The sequence below is a fragment of the Brienomyrus brachyistius genome, chromosome 19 (genome assembly GCF_023856365.1).
Source record: "Brienomyrus brachyistius isolate T26 chromosome 19, BBRACH_0.4, whole genome shotgun sequence".
NCBI lineage: Eukaryota > Metazoa > Chordata > Actinopteri > Osteoglossiformes > Mormyridae > Brienomyrus > Brienomyrus brachyistius.
In genome coordinates, this window is record NC_064551.1 from 826,316 (window position 1) to 843,252 (window position 16,937).

General features: G+C 49.2%; 1 protein-coding gene across 1 annotated transcript in view; it reads right to left on the reverse strand.

The window, feature by feature from the left end:
• Window positions 1-15,161, reverse strand: part of LOC125715187 (apoptosis-stimulating of p53 protein 1-like) — a 33,247-nt gene extending 18,086 nt beyond the window's left edge. Inside the window, 5 exon segments of the mRNA XM_048986492.1 lie at window positions 1,066-1,136; window positions 3,282-3,401; window positions 5,511-5,558; window positions 5,561-5,657; window positions 15,153-15,161. Of these exon segments, the coding sequence (XP_048842449.1) occupies window positions 1,066-1,136; window positions 3,282-3,401; window positions 5,511-5,558; window positions 5,561-5,657; window positions 15,153-15,161 (345 nt within the window).
• Window positions 15,162-16,937: the final 1,776 nt, after the last annotated feature.

Below are 16,937 nucleotides of genomic sequence, written 5' to 3' on the forward strand. Positions count from 1 at the left end.
CAGCTGACAACACAACTCTGTTCCATAGACTAACCCATCAAGACCCTAAACACACCTCCGCCCTTGACCCGAGGGGAAAGGCCCGAGACCCTAAACACACCTCCGCCCTTGACCGATTTGTCGGCTGTGATGCAAACAAAAGGCAGCCAAGAATTACAGCCAAGGTCATCCTAGCAGAGAAATCAAACTGAATATTCCATCACTCTCAGCATTAGTTATTTAGCAAGAAATAAAAAATTGGGGTTAAAAATTCATCCAGATATGTTCACACTTATTTTTTAAAAACAAACAAAAGAGCCATAATGCCTTGCAAATGACCAGCTGTTTACATCTACAGCAGGAAAGGACTGGCTCACCTGACCTGTGAGTAAATAAAAGAGCAAATCAGTCTGCTGGGGCCTGCAGGGATGCAACTAAAGGTTAATAAAAACTGCTGCACTCCCTTAGTAGCTATAAACACCATTATAATTCATGAAGAGAAAAACAGGCTTTTAGTAAAGGAATAACAAGCTTCTCCATGTGCAACAACACAGCAGGGGCCTGTGTCATGAATCCAGATTTCCTGCTTAGCCAGATAACTTGTCGGATTTAAGGTAGTCCGGGCTGAATGTCCATTTAAAAACAGTTTAAATGGACTTTATATTTGTTCACTTACATTCAGCCCGGACTACCTTAAATCCGACAAGTTATCCGGCTAAGCAAGGAATCCAGATTGGTGATACAGGCCCCTGGTAAGTGGGCTTACACTTCACGGTTGTGTGGCTCAACAAAATCCACAGGTTTATGATGTGGAAGGCCTATTAATAGCCACAGAAAGTCTTGATTAAAGCAAACTTTAAGCACCTTGGAATTAATTACATCAGCTTTTAATTAATCAGGGAATCATGGGCTCAGATGTTCCCAAGTCCCAGCTAATGAAATGGAACAGGGAATCTGCCAGGACCAGCCGGCCGCCAGCTGGGAGGCGCCATTCCTAAGCGTCATCCCACTCGGACCGCAGACGATCTGAGAGGACGGGCGGCAGCCGAGCCGTCCGCAGCATGGCAGTGCGCAGTGCTGACCCACCCCGTTCTCGCAGCTCTTGTCCGGGTTGCCCGCGGTCCTCCGGTTGGCCTGCTCCTGGGATGGCTGGTTTCCTGCAGAGGTACGGAGACAGCGGTTAATCTCCTGCTGCGGCTGTCAAGCTCGCCAGGCTCCAGCTGTCATGCGGCAGTCAGAAGCATCGCAGGACGAGACGACGGTGTGACATGAGCAACACCAAAAGCCCCAAGAAGCACCTTTTCCTACAGACTCAGGATACAGAGAGCAGCTTTCGTCCTTAAGTTGGGTAAAAGTAAAATTAATTCTCATAACGCTGAGGACACCCAGCTTCAGGACCCGAGGTCGAAGGTGGCCGGTGACAAAGCAGTCTGCTGGGCAAACCTAGTCTTGTGCTCCAAATGACTGTTAAAATGGTAAATTTCAGAGTCTTAAAACAGCAAACATAACCGAGACGGGGACCGACCGCAGAGGTGCGGTTTGACGTGGGTCAGCAAGGGAAGGGCTTGCGTTTCACTTCTTTAACAATCAGTCTTCATTGAATGACATCACCGCATTACTTAAAACCGGATGTACAACAGGATGATAAGAAGGAGGAGGAGGCATGGTGGTGCAGTGGTTAGGGCCGTTTCCTCACACCCGGGTTCGAGTCTCCGCCTGGGGCACATGTGTGTTGAGTTTGCATGTTCTCCCCATGTCATCGTGGGGTTTCCTCCGGGTACTCCGGATGAATTATTGGAGATGCTAAATTGCCCGCAGGTGTGCGTGTGAGAGTAAATGGTGTGTGAGTGTGCCCTGCGATGGGCTGGCCCCCCATCCTGGGTTGTTCCCTGCCTCGTGCCCATTGCTTCCGGGATAGGCTCCGGACCCCCCGCGACCCAGTAGGATAAGTGGGTTGGAAAATGGATGGATGGATAATAATAATAGACTTGAACCGGCAACTTTGCGAGCACAGAGGGACGGAACCCCAACGGGTGGAAGCCTTGAGTTTGAAAATGAGAAAAAAATAGACCCATGTGGTGATGTCATATAATGAAGACTGTGATTGGTGACAGATGCCCTTTATTTAACTGTAACCAGCAGACATAAAGCTGGAAATATGTCAAATATACAGTCAACGCAGTGAAGGTCGTGCATGTGGCTGCGCCTGGATGAGCTGCGTCTATCATCCGCCACTTCACTGTGTAGCAGATACTGCAAAAATGTTCCCCATAATATCTCAGCAAACTTACTTAAGCTTGACCAGCTGTGACCTTTATGGAATCCATGTGTACAAGCCAAGGAAAAAAGATGGTACAGTCATGCAACGACACGAGAGGTGCCCCCATCCCGGCTGACAGAGTGCCCGGCGTCCCCCCGCTCTGGCAGAAGCCCCCCCCACAGGGCCTCAGATCCTGGCCTTTGGAAGCCTGAATCTTTTCCACATAATCAGGTGAAAGACGCATCGTGAAAATAGATCTTCAACTTATTTGTGATGTAAGTGCCGAGTCCTAAAGCTCCGGGTGCTGGGGGGGCAGGGGCTGCTGTATGCGGGGGCCTCGCTCTTGTAATGCCCTACAAAGAGTGGCCAGCAGGGGGCAGGCTTAGCATGAACGACATGACTACTGGGGTGGAAGGTTACTGCAGCTTGAGCAGTGCGAACCACAGAGCTGACACTAATTAAACTGACTATCAGCCAAATTACTGTCTTAGCTTTATGCACAAGCTTTATGCAAACTGCTGCTGCCCTGTTCCTACAAATATAAAACGCCCTTCAACGACTGCCGTCGTCTAAACCAGTGTTACTCATCCCAGTCCACAGGGACTCCCAGACCGTCCACAGCTTCACTCACTCCCAGCCAATCAAGAACGCAGAACACCTGCCGCAGGCGGTTTGGGACCAGGGAGGGAGCAAAATATGGACCGACTGGGGGCCTCTGAGGATTAGACTGGGAAACACTGATCTAAAATGGTTATCATTTTCTATTCATTGACCTACCCACAACCTGCCCAGTGTTCCCACAAAATCGACCCATCTGGTTCTTTCTTTATTATTATTATTATTATTATTGCTCAGCTACAGTTATTTATCTGGAATGTACTGGACAGTGACGTTTCAGTGTCAGTACCTTGTCCTAGGGCCCTACAGTACAGCTGATAATGGGCACTATGTTCTGGGCAGTGATCTCTCTGTATACAGAGGTGCATTGTGAGAGACAGGCGAGGCGGCGGTGGAGAACCCCCCCCCCCCCCGGAGCACCCACCCTGGCTGCCAGTCTCCGCAGGCGAGTCTACGTGCCGCAGGAAGAACTTGACCTCTGACCTCCGGGCCCCCCACTTCTGTAGGTGCTCATACATCAGGTGGTCAGACGGGATGGCTCTCTCTGTGGGGGACGGGAAGAGGTGGGTCAAGGAGGCAGGGAGCAGCCAATCACTGTGAAGAACCACACAAACAGGAAGGGCGCAACTGGTTCCGCGAAAGCCCACCGAACAAGGCTGCTGGCAGCAGGATAAGGAAGCATCACATACATATATGGAGAATGACATCACAAAGCCTGACTCAACATCACTGAAACGTGCATGTAATGTGAGGCCCAGATTAAATCGCATTCGCGTTGAAAACAGACTGGCTGCATTTCTGAGTGTCCCCTGCCCATTTCTGAAGACTTCAGAGGCACGTTCAAGGAAAAAGACAGACAGGTCTGACCCTACTGGCTCCCCTCTGACCCCCAAGGCTGTCCGCTTTCTGGCGGAGGTGTATACAGGGGCGGGGCCACAGAGGCACTGATAAAGCTGAAAGCTCATTGGTCCCCAGAGTGCCCCCACCCCTATCACTCACTGATTCATAACACATCATTGGTTAATGAGAAGGCTGACCCCCCTGTAGGAATTACAGCCCCAGAATCACCCCCTACTCTTTGGAGAAATCAACTCCAGGTTGCAGTGAACAGCTGCTGTTGTGCTATTCTGCCAGCATGTCAAAGCTTCTGAAATCGCCCTCTGCGACACTTCCTGTTTGGACCTGGGGGGCCACGGGGTCCCAGCCTGGGGAAAGGTCTCCGTTATCTTCCATCTGCACAATTACAAGAACATTGGAAGGTGTCTCTTTGCTTACCCCATCTTGCTCTCAGTAAGAGACGCATGCAGGTGAGAGCAAGCTTGGGGGGAGGGGGGGGGGGGTTCACAGCAACAGTTCAGCCAGCATGTGGCTCCCTCAGAGCTGGGGGCTAAACGCTTTGCCCAACTGGGAGGCTTAGCCCACCAAGCCAGCACCAGGACAGGTACTTCATGTTATATGTAATATGTTACACTATCATGTTGCATGATATGTGTTACATGTAATATGTGTGGGTCTGCAGTTCGCCCACGTCCAAATGCATTCAGAAAGATGACACCCATTTGAGGACTTCGCCATCACTCTTAAGTGTCTAATTATCAGCAGCATCATCATCTTCACTAATAAGTACAGTGAGATTGATATCCTGCTCAGTCAAGGATTTTACTGAAACACTATTCTGCTGGTCACCCTGCCCAAGGGCAGAAGACGGCGCCCCCCCACCCTGCCTGGCTCGCAGCAGCAAGCCCGCAGACGGGGGACGCCCCCGGGAGGGGTGTGACTGTCACCCTGCATACTGGATTATAAGAGGGACGCGGACAGGGACCGTCTGAGCCAGTGCAGTCATTCACACACACACACACACACTCTAGTTTGTCCAATTTCACACACTCGCTCTTCATATACATGAATATTTTGCCACTTCACTCATATTTAAGGGTCTTAGAATTTTAAATGCAGGACAGTCTTTAAGCAGCTACCCCTGGAGACTGAACAGTGCGTGTTAGTATTCAAAAAGTGAAGGTGAGGGAACGTTCACACATTCCTCAGGACCGTCGCTGCTGAAAGGGGAACGGAGGTCGTCTTGCGGCTCATTAATGAATGTGAAGGTGCTGATTGACGTAGGCGTTAGCTAGCAGTCAGTCTTCCCTACGGAAGGTGCCGGTGCTATTCGGCCAGGGAACTGGCCCTCAGAGTACCGGAAAAGCGCACCAGCACTCGGACCAGGTGCCTGGGCAGCAGGTTTGACGTCTCCTTTGGGGAGCTTGTGCTCATTAGTTCAAGGGTCTCAAAGACAACTAGAGAGCCACTCAGCGGCTGGAAGTCAGCATCTACCTGCACCCTCTGAAACCTCATCTGTCACCTACTGAACATTAACTAAAACTCCACATTATACTATCGATAAAATACACCCTGCAGATGCATTTGATAGTGGATTATAGGACAGCAGTGCTATTTTAACTCTGTATAAGACATTCATGGTGTGTGACAGAGCTCCAGGACTCCAGGTCCCAGCAGCGACAGGCATCCAGCCTCCAGATGGCAGCAGTGAGCCCCCAAACCCCGTGGTCCCATGTGCTGAGTGCTGCCACTTCCCCCTACAGCCTCCTGCGCCCGGTGACGCCTCCAAAGCCAGGCCGCTCTGCTCCTCTCTTACCGTTGCCCCTCCAGACCTCGGCCAGGTGGCAGCTGCCCTCCCCGGGGCCCGGCAGACATCCACGACGTCCCGGCAGGTCGTCTCTGGTGTGACGGGCACCTCCGCCACGGCCTGCTCACCCTTACTGAGGTACACCGTCAGGATCATCTTGGGGTTGGGGGGTCGAGAGAAAGAGGGAGGGGGAGAGATAGAGAAATGGGGGAGAGAGGAAGAGGGAGGGAGAGAGAGAGAGAGAGAACTGTAAGGCAAGACATCTAATACAGCAAAATGAAAGACCATTAAGTGACAGCTGCTGCAGGATCCTGATTGGCTAACAGAGAGGAAACAGGAAGCACGTAGCTGAGGGCCTCGCAAACAGGGTGACATCAGCCTGTGGTACCGGTGCAAAAGAAAGAAAAATGTGGACAGACAAAAAAAAGGTCTTTTTCCTGAGAAACCAGAGGCACATACACACATGCAAAGACAGGCACAGACGTACAGCCACAGACACACACACACACACATGCAAAGACACAGGCACAGACGTACAGCCACAGACACACACACAGACGTACAGCCACAGACACACATACACACATGCAAAGACAGGCACAGGCGTACAGCCACAGACACACACACACACACACATGCAAAGACAGGCACAGACGTACAGCCACAGACACACACACAGACGTACAGCCACAGACACACACACACAGACGAACACACGGACACACACACATGGTGTCCCAGATACAGGCTGATGACCTCGCTGCTGTAGGGAGGGGGGCTATTTTGGTTCCAGACTCAGATTTGTTTGAGTCCACGTGGCTAGAGGCTAAACTCCCTGTCAGCCCCCCCCAGAGACACGGGCTCCAGTGCACATTCTGATGGGAGCCTGAGGAGCAGAGTGGCAGTAGAACATATACACAGGTAGACATTTCTAAAGGGCAAGGACCCCCAGCCAACAGCCAATCACAGAACTACACTGAGTTAGATGTCGCAGTGCTAAAGCTAATGGACACGCAAGAGGCACTGCTAGGGCAGGGGGCGCTGTCCAACTGATCACTGCTGTGTGTGTGTGTGTGTGTATGTGTGTGTGTGTATGTGTGTGTGTTTCTGTGTCTATGTGCGCGCATTTGTGTGTCTGTGCATGTCGGTGTGTCTATGTGCATGTGTTTGCGTGTGTCTGCGTGTGTCTGCGTGTGTCTGCGTGTGTCTGCGTGTGTCTGCGCATACACATACACACACTGTCTGTTTCCGGCAGAGGAATGAGCCTGGTAGTTGTGGGAAAGCTGCTCATTGGACGCTGGCTGCCTGAGATGCTGCGAAGGCACAGTGGCTGGCAGCTCTCTGGGGGACACGAGGGGCCCCTGGACCGGTTCTGCCAGCTGGAGGGGGGGGGCACAAAAGTGCACGGCTCATGCCAACTCCGCCCCGAAACGCCGGGTGGCTCCGTTACAGAGCAGCCCAATCTCAGCGCCCACAGGGGATATCAGGAGAATCAATATGCTGAGTAGAACAGCAGAGGGCGCGGCGGCTAAGAAAGCCTGCCCCCAAGAAAACCCCCCCCAAGAAAACCCACCCCCAAGAAAGCCTGCCCCCAAGCCTGGGCACTGGGGACGTTAAACACAGCTCGGGTTCCAGAGACAGACTGCAGAAGCCTGTCAGCCATGACGTGACAGATCACTGTACAACTACTATTAAAATTATAAAGGCAGAACCAGCACCACTCACTCCACATGGGTCTGCGTCAAAGCACATACAGGCACGTGCGCATTATGACAATGTCACGAAAGCAATATGCACATTTCTTCAATTACCCATGGTGGGTGGCTGGGGGGGGGAGGTAGCACACAGGACAAAAAGACTCATCACAGTGTCACACATCCTTGTGTCACACATCTGTCTCCCACATCCCGGTGCCGCACACATCCTTTGATTCACATTCCTGTGTCATACATTCATGCTGCCTGATCCATAAGAAAGACGGACAGTCAGTCAGACACACAGACAAACACAATGAGGTCCGCAGAGACCTTAATGAACAGAAACTTTGTTTAGTAGCCTGGCTTAGTGGCAGGAACAGGTGAGCTCTTCAGGTGCAATTCAGGTCTCCAAACAGGTAACACACCCCGCTCTCTCTCTCTCTCCCTCTCACACACACAATAGCATTCTTCTTAAGAAAACAAAAGCATTCTTAAGAGACTGTGAAGGCCTACAAAGCACAAACACTTACAAAAAGCATGGCTAACTTTCTTTCCCATCTTACTGGTGGGAATTAAACATAGATTCAAGCAGCAAAGAAATGAGTGAAGACATTAAACACCGTGATCCAACAACACCCTTCATTCTAAACACCGTGATCCAACAACGCCCTTCATTCTAAACACCGTGATACAACAACGCCCTTCATTCTAAACACTGTGATACAACAACGCCCTTCATTCTAAACACCGTGATACAATAACACCCTTCATTCTAAACACCGTGATACAATAACGCCCTTCATTCTAAACACCGTGATCCAACAACACCCTTCATTCTAAACACCGTGATACAATAACACCCTTCATTCTAAACACCGTGATACAATAACGCCCTTCATTCTAAACACTGTGATACAACAACGCCCTTCATTCTAAACACCGTGATACAATAACACCCTTCATTCTAAACACCGTGATACAATAACGCCCTTCATTCTAAACACCGTGATCCAACAACGCCCTTCATTCTAAACACCGTGATCCAACAACACCCTTCATTCTAAACACCGTGATCCAACAACGCCCTTCATTCTAAACACCGTGATACAATAACGCCCTTCATTCTAAACACCGTGATCCAACAACGCCCTTCATTCTAAACACCGTGATCCAACAACGCCCTTCATTCTAAACACCGTGATACAATAACGCCCTTCATTCTAAACACTGTGATCCAACAACGCCCTTCATTCTAAACACCGTGATCCAACAACGCCCTTCATTCTAAACACCGTGATACAATAACGCCCTTCATTCTAAACACCGTGATCCAACAACGCCCTTCATTCTAAACACTGTGATACAACAACGCCCTTCATTCTAAACACTGTGATACAACAACGCCCTTCATTCTAAACACCGTGATACAACAACACCCTTCATTCTAAACACTGTGATACAACAACGCCCTTCATTCTAAACACCGTGATACAACAACGCCCTTCATTCTAAACACCGTGATCCTCCAACGCCCTTCATTCTAAACACCGTGATACAATAACGCCCTTCATTCTAAACACTGTGATACAACAACGCCCTTCATTCTAAACACCGTGATACAATAACACCCTTCATTCTAAACACCGTGATACAATAACACCCTTCATTCTAAACACCGTGATACAATAACACCCTTCATTCTAAACACCGTGATACAATAACGCCCTTCATTCTAAACACCGTGATCCAACAACACCCTTCATTCTAAACACCGTGATCCAACAACGCCCTTCATTCTAAACACCGTGATCCAACAACGCCCTTCATTCTAAACACCGTGATCCAACAACGCCCTTCATTCTAAACACCGTGATACAATAACGCCCTTCATTCTAAACACTGTGATCCAACAACGCCCTTCATTCTAAACACTGTGATACAACAACGCCCTTCATTCTAAACACCGTGATACAACAACGCCCTTCATTCTAAACACCGTGATACAACAACGCCCTTCATTCTAAACACCGTGATCCTCCAACGCCCTTCATTCTAAACACCGTGATACAATAACGCCCTTCATTCTAAACACCGTGATACAACAACGCCCTTCATTCTAAACACCGTGATACAACAACGCCCTTCATTCTAAACACCGTGATACAATAACGCCCTTCATTCTAAACACCGTGATACAATAACGCCCTTCATTCTAAACACCGTGATCCAACAACGCCCTTCATTCTAAACACCGTGATCCAACAACGCCCTTCATTCTAAACACCGTGATGATCCAACGCCCTTCTCCCTAAACACCGTGATCCTCCAACGCCCTTCATTCTAAACACCGTGATCCAACAACGCCCTTCTCCCTAAACACCGTGATGATCCAACGCCCTTCTCCCTAAACACCGTGATACAACAACGCCCTTCATTCTAAACACCGTGATCCAACAACGCCCTTCATTCTAAACACCGTGATCCAACAACGCCCTTCATTCTAAACACCGTGATCCAACGCCCTTCTCCCTAAACACCATGACCTAACACCCTTTTCTCTAAACCCCCACTGGCCTCCACCAATAAGACTGCTACCTCCAATTAATCTATTAGCATCACACCCAGCAATGATATGAGACACAATGTAACTGAAGTGCCTCCTATTCCGATGGACAGTGGCTGTCTTTAAACCATAATTTTGCTGCCTGCTCTTCTCTGAGGAAGAGATACGCAAGGCCCTAATAGGGGTGAGTCCTTCAGCCCCACACCCCCCCCCCCCCCCAATCATCCCTGAGAACAGCTTGCAAGACATTGCATTTTGACGATCATCGTCTTGGTAACCAAACCCTGGCTGCAAAGCATCGAAACAGCAGATTTGGGTTCAGTTTCAGCCAAATGAAAAGTACCAATCCCACCTGCTGGATTTGCGTCCAGCAGCAGGCACTGGCTTTGTGCTTCAGCACTCCGTACACAGACTCCAGGAGCTCACTGTCTCAGCCCACCTGCACCCAACCGCGGTGAGCGCAGGCTCCACCACAAGCACCGCTGCCAAAGCAAGTCATGGGAATTTCCTTCACTGCAGGCCACACCGTTACAGTTTCATAATGCTTACTGATGACTGATGATTACTGGTTTAGCCAGTGGTCTGTAAAATGCCAGGGTGTCATTCAGTTTGCATGGGATTGCATGTGGATCCGACTCTGTTCTCGTTACGCCACCAATCAGCTGCAAGACACTGTCTGTCACACAATCACAGGCTATTACTTCAAAAAGTCCTCAATTGTTTTTTACTTCAATCTCTTGAATTCCATAACATCACACCTCCTTACAATGCAGTTTGAAGTTCTGAACACTTGCATGCTTACATGCATCTGCACATTTCAGCATACAGTACTGTTGCACATGCTCAGTTTGGGCATGCGACGAGGCTGCAGGGCAGAACAGTCGCCAGTCAGCTTCAGCTCATCCTGAAGTTGCCTTTGTATCATAATTCACCCCACCGGTTCTTCCATGTACTTCTTCAGTACTAAATAAAATGCACTAAAATATGCAACAGTGCAGCTTTCAAGAATTGGCTGTGGTCCCTTCTGAGGATTATTCAAATCTATTGAGGAAATGCAGAAACCGCAGAAGGAATCAATAATCCACCCACAGATAGGAAGACTGCTGTCCTCTTGGGAATCATATTGTTGATATGAGATTTCAGTTGCACATTGTGTCAGACACCTTCACTGAAAACGCATTTGCGGGGAAGACAGGAGTCAAACTGACTCTGTGTGTGATTTAATTTTGTGGGCTGTGTGTAGCATAGCCGCTAGCCCACATGAGCACTGGGCGCAGTGGCCAGGCCGAAAGGTTCCTCTGGTCAGACATGGTGTTCTCTCTGCCTGCATGCATGTTAGGGGGAACACTCACATCATATGAGAAGAACTGCAGAAATGAAATAGACTCTCGTGTGGATTGATGTTCAGCATCATATCACTGCACCTTAAAGCTTCAAGCCAGTGAGGTCTGTAATGCTGTTCCTGTCATAGTGTTCCGCTGTGGGAGTTTACAGACTGACAGACCAAGAAGGCTTTGGCCCTCAGCTGCAATGGTAACCAGGAACCACAAAGCAGGGGCCACAAGCAGGGGCTGCAAGCAGGGGCCTCCTACAATTTCACTGTAAAATGACACAGCTTGGCTGCTCTTTGCTACAGTTTGCTGTGACAGTGGGGAAAACAACAGGATTGTCACATTCCCCCCCCCCACAGAGAGGTGCACTCCTCGGTGCTCAACACATCCTCCCTCTGCACCGTTGCACAGAGGATTATCAATATCACTGATTCAGTTAATATGCTACTGGTGGGGACGAGATGGAGAGGCTCAGCCTGGATCAGTCCCCTCGGCCTGGGTGAGCAGCTCCTCTGCAGGCAGAAACCTGGACTGGCGCATCTCATACTGTTGTGTGCCACTCGCTTCAGGGACATCTAGCTCTAGCCTAACTGCCTAACTGCCACCCAGAAAACAGGTGAGGCAACTTTAAAGCACATCCCGTCGCTCCGCTCAGACAGCGGACACATCCCGCGGCTCCGCTCAGACAGCGGACACATCCCATGGCTCCGCTCGGACAGCGGACACATCCCGTCGCTCAGCTCGGACAGCGGGCACATCCCGTCGCTCAGCTCGGTCAGCGGACACATCCCGCCGCTCCGCTCGGACAGCGGACACATCCCGCCGCTCCGCTCGGACAGCGGACACATCCCACCGCTCAGCTCGGACAACGGACACATCCCGCCGCTCAGCTCGGACAGCGGACACATCCCGCCGCTCAGCTCAGAAAGCGGACACATCCCGCCGCTCCGCTTGGACAGAGGACACATCCCGTCGCTCCGCTCGGACAGCGGACACATCCCGTCGCTCCGCTCGGACAGCGGACACATCCCGTCGCTCCGCTCAGAAAGCGGACACATCCCGCCGCTCAGCTCAGAAAGCGGACACATCCCGCCGCTCCGCTTGGACATAGGACACATCCCGTCGCTCCGCTCAGACAGCGGACACATCCCATCGCTCCGCTCGGACAGCGGACACATCCCGTCGCTCCGCTCAGACAGCGGACACATCCCGTCGCGCTGCTCAGTGTTTAACAGTCCAATGTGCCAGAAGGCTTCCAAGTGACAGCTCATCTCCCCAAACCAATTAATCTCATCTGATTATTTAAATTAACATTTATACAGTTTAATATAGTTGATTATATGTTATAATATATTTATTTATAGGTATTTATAGGTGGCACTAAAAGAGAGAACAGTAACCAAAAAACTGGGTCAGGCACAAGCACTCGATGCCGGGCAGCTAATGAGGAGGTAACCAGTAACCAGGTTATGTCAGTACATTTCAATATTCTCTGAGCACAGCGGCCTTCAACACACACATTCTCCAAGAATGAAGACTACAGCACGCATTACAAACTCAGGAATTTGACATCCTGTCCAGGCACGTATTTACTGTTTGAAGCCAGCAATTGTGTTCTTTTTGGGAGATTAAATAAATAATGCAATCCCTATAGTCCCTGACAAAATGTCAGAGCGGAATCTGTTTCCAGCGGAGCTGCACAGCCAAAGGGCTTCTCTGCCGCTGTGTTTCTGGCTGTCGAGCCCTCCATCTCCCCCAGTAACAGATTTACGACACTCTCTAATGCAGCCATTCACAGGCTTGTTTTGACCTTTACTCTCAATGGCCACGAACTATTCAAACGAGGTTTCTTGTAGTTTAAATCTTGAGCAGCCAGCTAAATATGTGACCCATCTGCTGAATGTGAGAGCACACTCTGGAGAGACGTCCGCACTGTAGAGTCTGAAGAACGAGGGAGCCAAACGGCTATCAGGGGCCGAGAGAGCAGCGCCACAAACAAGGAGCAAGAAAACCGAAAATAGTGACAAAACAGCCAAATCTAGATTACAGCAAATCAGATTACAGGGGGGAGCCTAACCCCACCCCCACGGGGCTGTGACAAAGATCCGGGTGTTTTTATTTGTTGTCACATAATATCCCCAACACCACATTCGCACATTTGCAAGAGATCAGATAAAAGGAGCTGTGAGCTCCCGTGGGTCCGCAACATTTAACTGGAACAATCTGATAAAGTCAATATAGATAGTCCATCGACCCTGACTATGAGAAGGATACAATAGATAGATACAGTGGTGCTGAGAGGTACTTAAGCTGGGATTTGTAAAGTCTTGCATAGTTACAGCTCATGCCAAAAGCAGGACTTTATTTTTAAATAAGCAAATACAGGTTGTCCAAGAGGAGCCCATGGACTCCCAGCATCTCATTACTCCTAATCTCAAGAAAAGCACAAAACAGCCATAGCTTTGCTGGCCTATTTTAATGAAATGTACAACATGCATCCCTATTAATGCACCAAAATAATTATTTGCAGTGCTTGCCTATACTACGTGAAGGATAGATTCTCTACGTTCATCAGTGCAAAACCACAGCTTTTGGATACATCGTCCATTCCAACATCAGTGTATACAGTATTGACGGGAATGTCGCATATAAGAGGGCAGAGAGCCATTTTACCCCCCCCCCAAAAAAAAAAAAAAAAACTCTTTTCCTCCCACTCGGTCTGAAGTGGTACTACGGGAGACACCCAGCGCGCGGCGTTGCAGCACGACGCCTCGTGCGGACTGCACATGGAAACGTGCACATCTGACAAAATTCTCCTCGCTCGTTTTGAAGCTCGCAAATAGGTTTGGGACCGAACCCCCCGGCGTAGCACTCCAGCTCCGGTTTAAACCCAGTTCCTCCCGATTTCATTTCATTCCCCGTGCAGAATAGGTAAGATGGGGAAACACCCCCGAGCACTTGCACTTTGAAGGTCTCCCCGACACACTGCGGGGAAATCGCGTGCTCGCATGGCACTTCCTTTTATTTACTACCCAACCCCAATGCGGACAAACTATTAAGTTAATTGACAATATAGGGCATTGCAATTGGAGGTGCTCGCAAGGGGACACGTCCAATAAGCCATAAAGCGCTGGTTAGCTGCATGTTAAATGATAATCTTCTCCAGCTTCAATCCAAAGACGACGTGCTGTACTGTTAAATCGTGATGGACAAAACCCAAATTGTGCTTCCGTTTATAATATTAAAACGCTTGATAGATCATGAGGATGTAACCTCACGAAAAAAAATTGTAAAGGGCGGTGTGTTCATTTATTTATCTACTAAAATCTGTTTGGCACATTGGGAGGAAATGGAACTAAAATGTGGAGAACTGAGACTGAGGCCCTTAACGTGTGACTGGTTGAAATTCAACGTACCAAACGTGCTTAAAATACTGTATGTACTTAAGAACATGTAGGCACAGTAACGCCAGGGGAAGGAGCCACCTTGCAGATCCTATGCTGTCGTTGGGCTTTGCTGAGCCATCTTCTCCTCCACTTTTGGGCATCCTTGGTATACATGCATAATGCCAGTCAGTGGAAAACCGCAAATCACAGAATAAAAATCCCTTTCATATCTCGGCGTTACTGTCGATTCAAAGACACGTTGCGCTTTTATAAATACACCGGTGAAGAACTGGCAAGCGAGAGATATTCAATATGCAAGTGTGAAGACATTTAACAATTCCGGCGAAGGATAGCGAGGATAAGCTACTAAGGGGTATTTTCTGTAATACTCGAGCATTTGTTTCAGGGATTCGTTCACATTTGGTGAAAATCATGTAAAAAAAAACTCATGTGAGCAATACAGCTGCTTACCTGAGCATTTAAATTTAAATGGCACATTTGTGCAGGACGAAACCGGCTGGCTGGTTAGCTTACACCAGCAGTCCCAATGGAAAGCCTAATAAGGGTTAGGGTAGGCAGTCGGAACATAGTGTTAATGCAGTTTTTAAAAGGACAGTTTGCACACTAGATAAAGCCAAACGAATCGCACAAAATACGTCAAATTACACACTTACCGGCATCATCTTTGCGGCTAAGTCAAACCGTAGCGTACATCAGCAGCAGGGATGGGATTTCGGGGCAATCAGTCCCAGGAATGTCGTGTCGTTTTGCTTCCAGTGGGTGAACGGGGATGTTCTGTCCTTTTCCTTTACGCTGCTTTTCTTCCTCCGTCTGCAATCGGAGATGCGATCTGGGGCCAAACCGCAGCGCAACCAACCGACCGGAATCCTCGACGTCCGGCTGCCAGCCGCCACCACCGCCGCACGACAGCGGCTCCCCAGATGCGTCTCTTGTTTTAAATTATAGAAAACGAGCCTTCCTGCATTACTGGGGAGGGCCTGGCCGAATTCAGCCGTGGTCTGCACACCGCATAACGATAGCAGCCGCCCCTTTACCTACGCACCGTTTGCGCCGGGTTGAAAGAAACCGTGCGGAGGACAAGCGTGTAATGAAATAGTCGGGCGGCTATCGGAAACCGAACATTTTGACTATAATTTAATTGTCTCACCTATGCCAATGGTGATGAAACGCGACAAATATGTATATTCTATCTTTAGATATGTACAGAACCTCGCTCCTCTTTATTCAGTTCGGGCTGTCGTGGTACCGGCACAGCGTGTATGGCTTATTTAATGACTGGTCCAGCACAGGGGCGGCTATTCCTATGTGACCGCCGATTCTGTCGCCGCTTTCCAACAGCTAGAAGAATGAACAGAAAAAATTGAAGGTGCAAACGGAGTCAATGCATATATCTACTAATCACTGGCTCACGTAAACGTGTAGAATAACTGCAGTTAAATTGCTAAATGCACGTCGCTAGTCCTAAGCACAAGGATGCATCCAGGACAAGGGCAGCTGCAGCGGGGCTGCGGCGTTTCCCTGCCTGTAACCACCAATCTCCAACTCTGCCCAAAGCAGGAGCATTAACGCTCAGCAAATCAGGGGCACGGGCGCATCTGCGGCTGCATCTGATCTGCGCACCGCCAGCCAGCCGCCGAACTGCTGGATGTCGAGCCGTTGATCCGTGTGTAGTTAAAAGCTTAAATATAACCCAAGGCGAAACGAAGACGCTCCTCTCGGATGCCTTTCGTTAACCAGCACCGATTTCTGTCGGTGGTTAGGTGTGCGCATTCCCGGGAGCGCCGCATAACGTCCGAAATCGGGCACTGTAAGGCGCGGGCAGCGGAGCGCTCCCCTTCCTCCCGCGGCCGTAAGTGTAGTAAATGACGTCACGCCCTTGTGTGGAATGCTAGTCTGGATTAAAGAACATCCATTAAAGTTACACTTGAATAAATATTCATTCTATGTATATAGTAATTTGCTATTAATGTAAAACTATATTTCGCAATTCCGTGTTACTACGATGCGCAATTAGGTCTGCTGTCTACTTGACAGTAACAGAATTGATACAATTTACAAATGTTCTGTCAATGTTCAAGAAAAATAGTGACTTTAAGAAAAAGGTAAACCTATGTTGTTTAGATAATGCAGAAATAGATTTCATGACCATGGGAATTCCCAGCTGCAGTTCCACGTACGGTCGGTGGATGTCCCGTGATAATACTGTACTTTCAGAACAGGATTTGTGAGAAAACTCTCACTCACCTGTACATTAGTAAGGAATTCCACACCTAATCTTGGGGGGTGGGAAAAGGCCGATGTTCCGGCTGTGCTAGCAGTAGGTATAAGCAGGTTTGTTGCTGCACTAACCAGACAAATGCAAGGTTAGTCCGCTCATGTCCTTCCGAAGTCTCGCTTTAAATTATGTATCTGACGGCGTGACCGGACAGGCCAGTCAC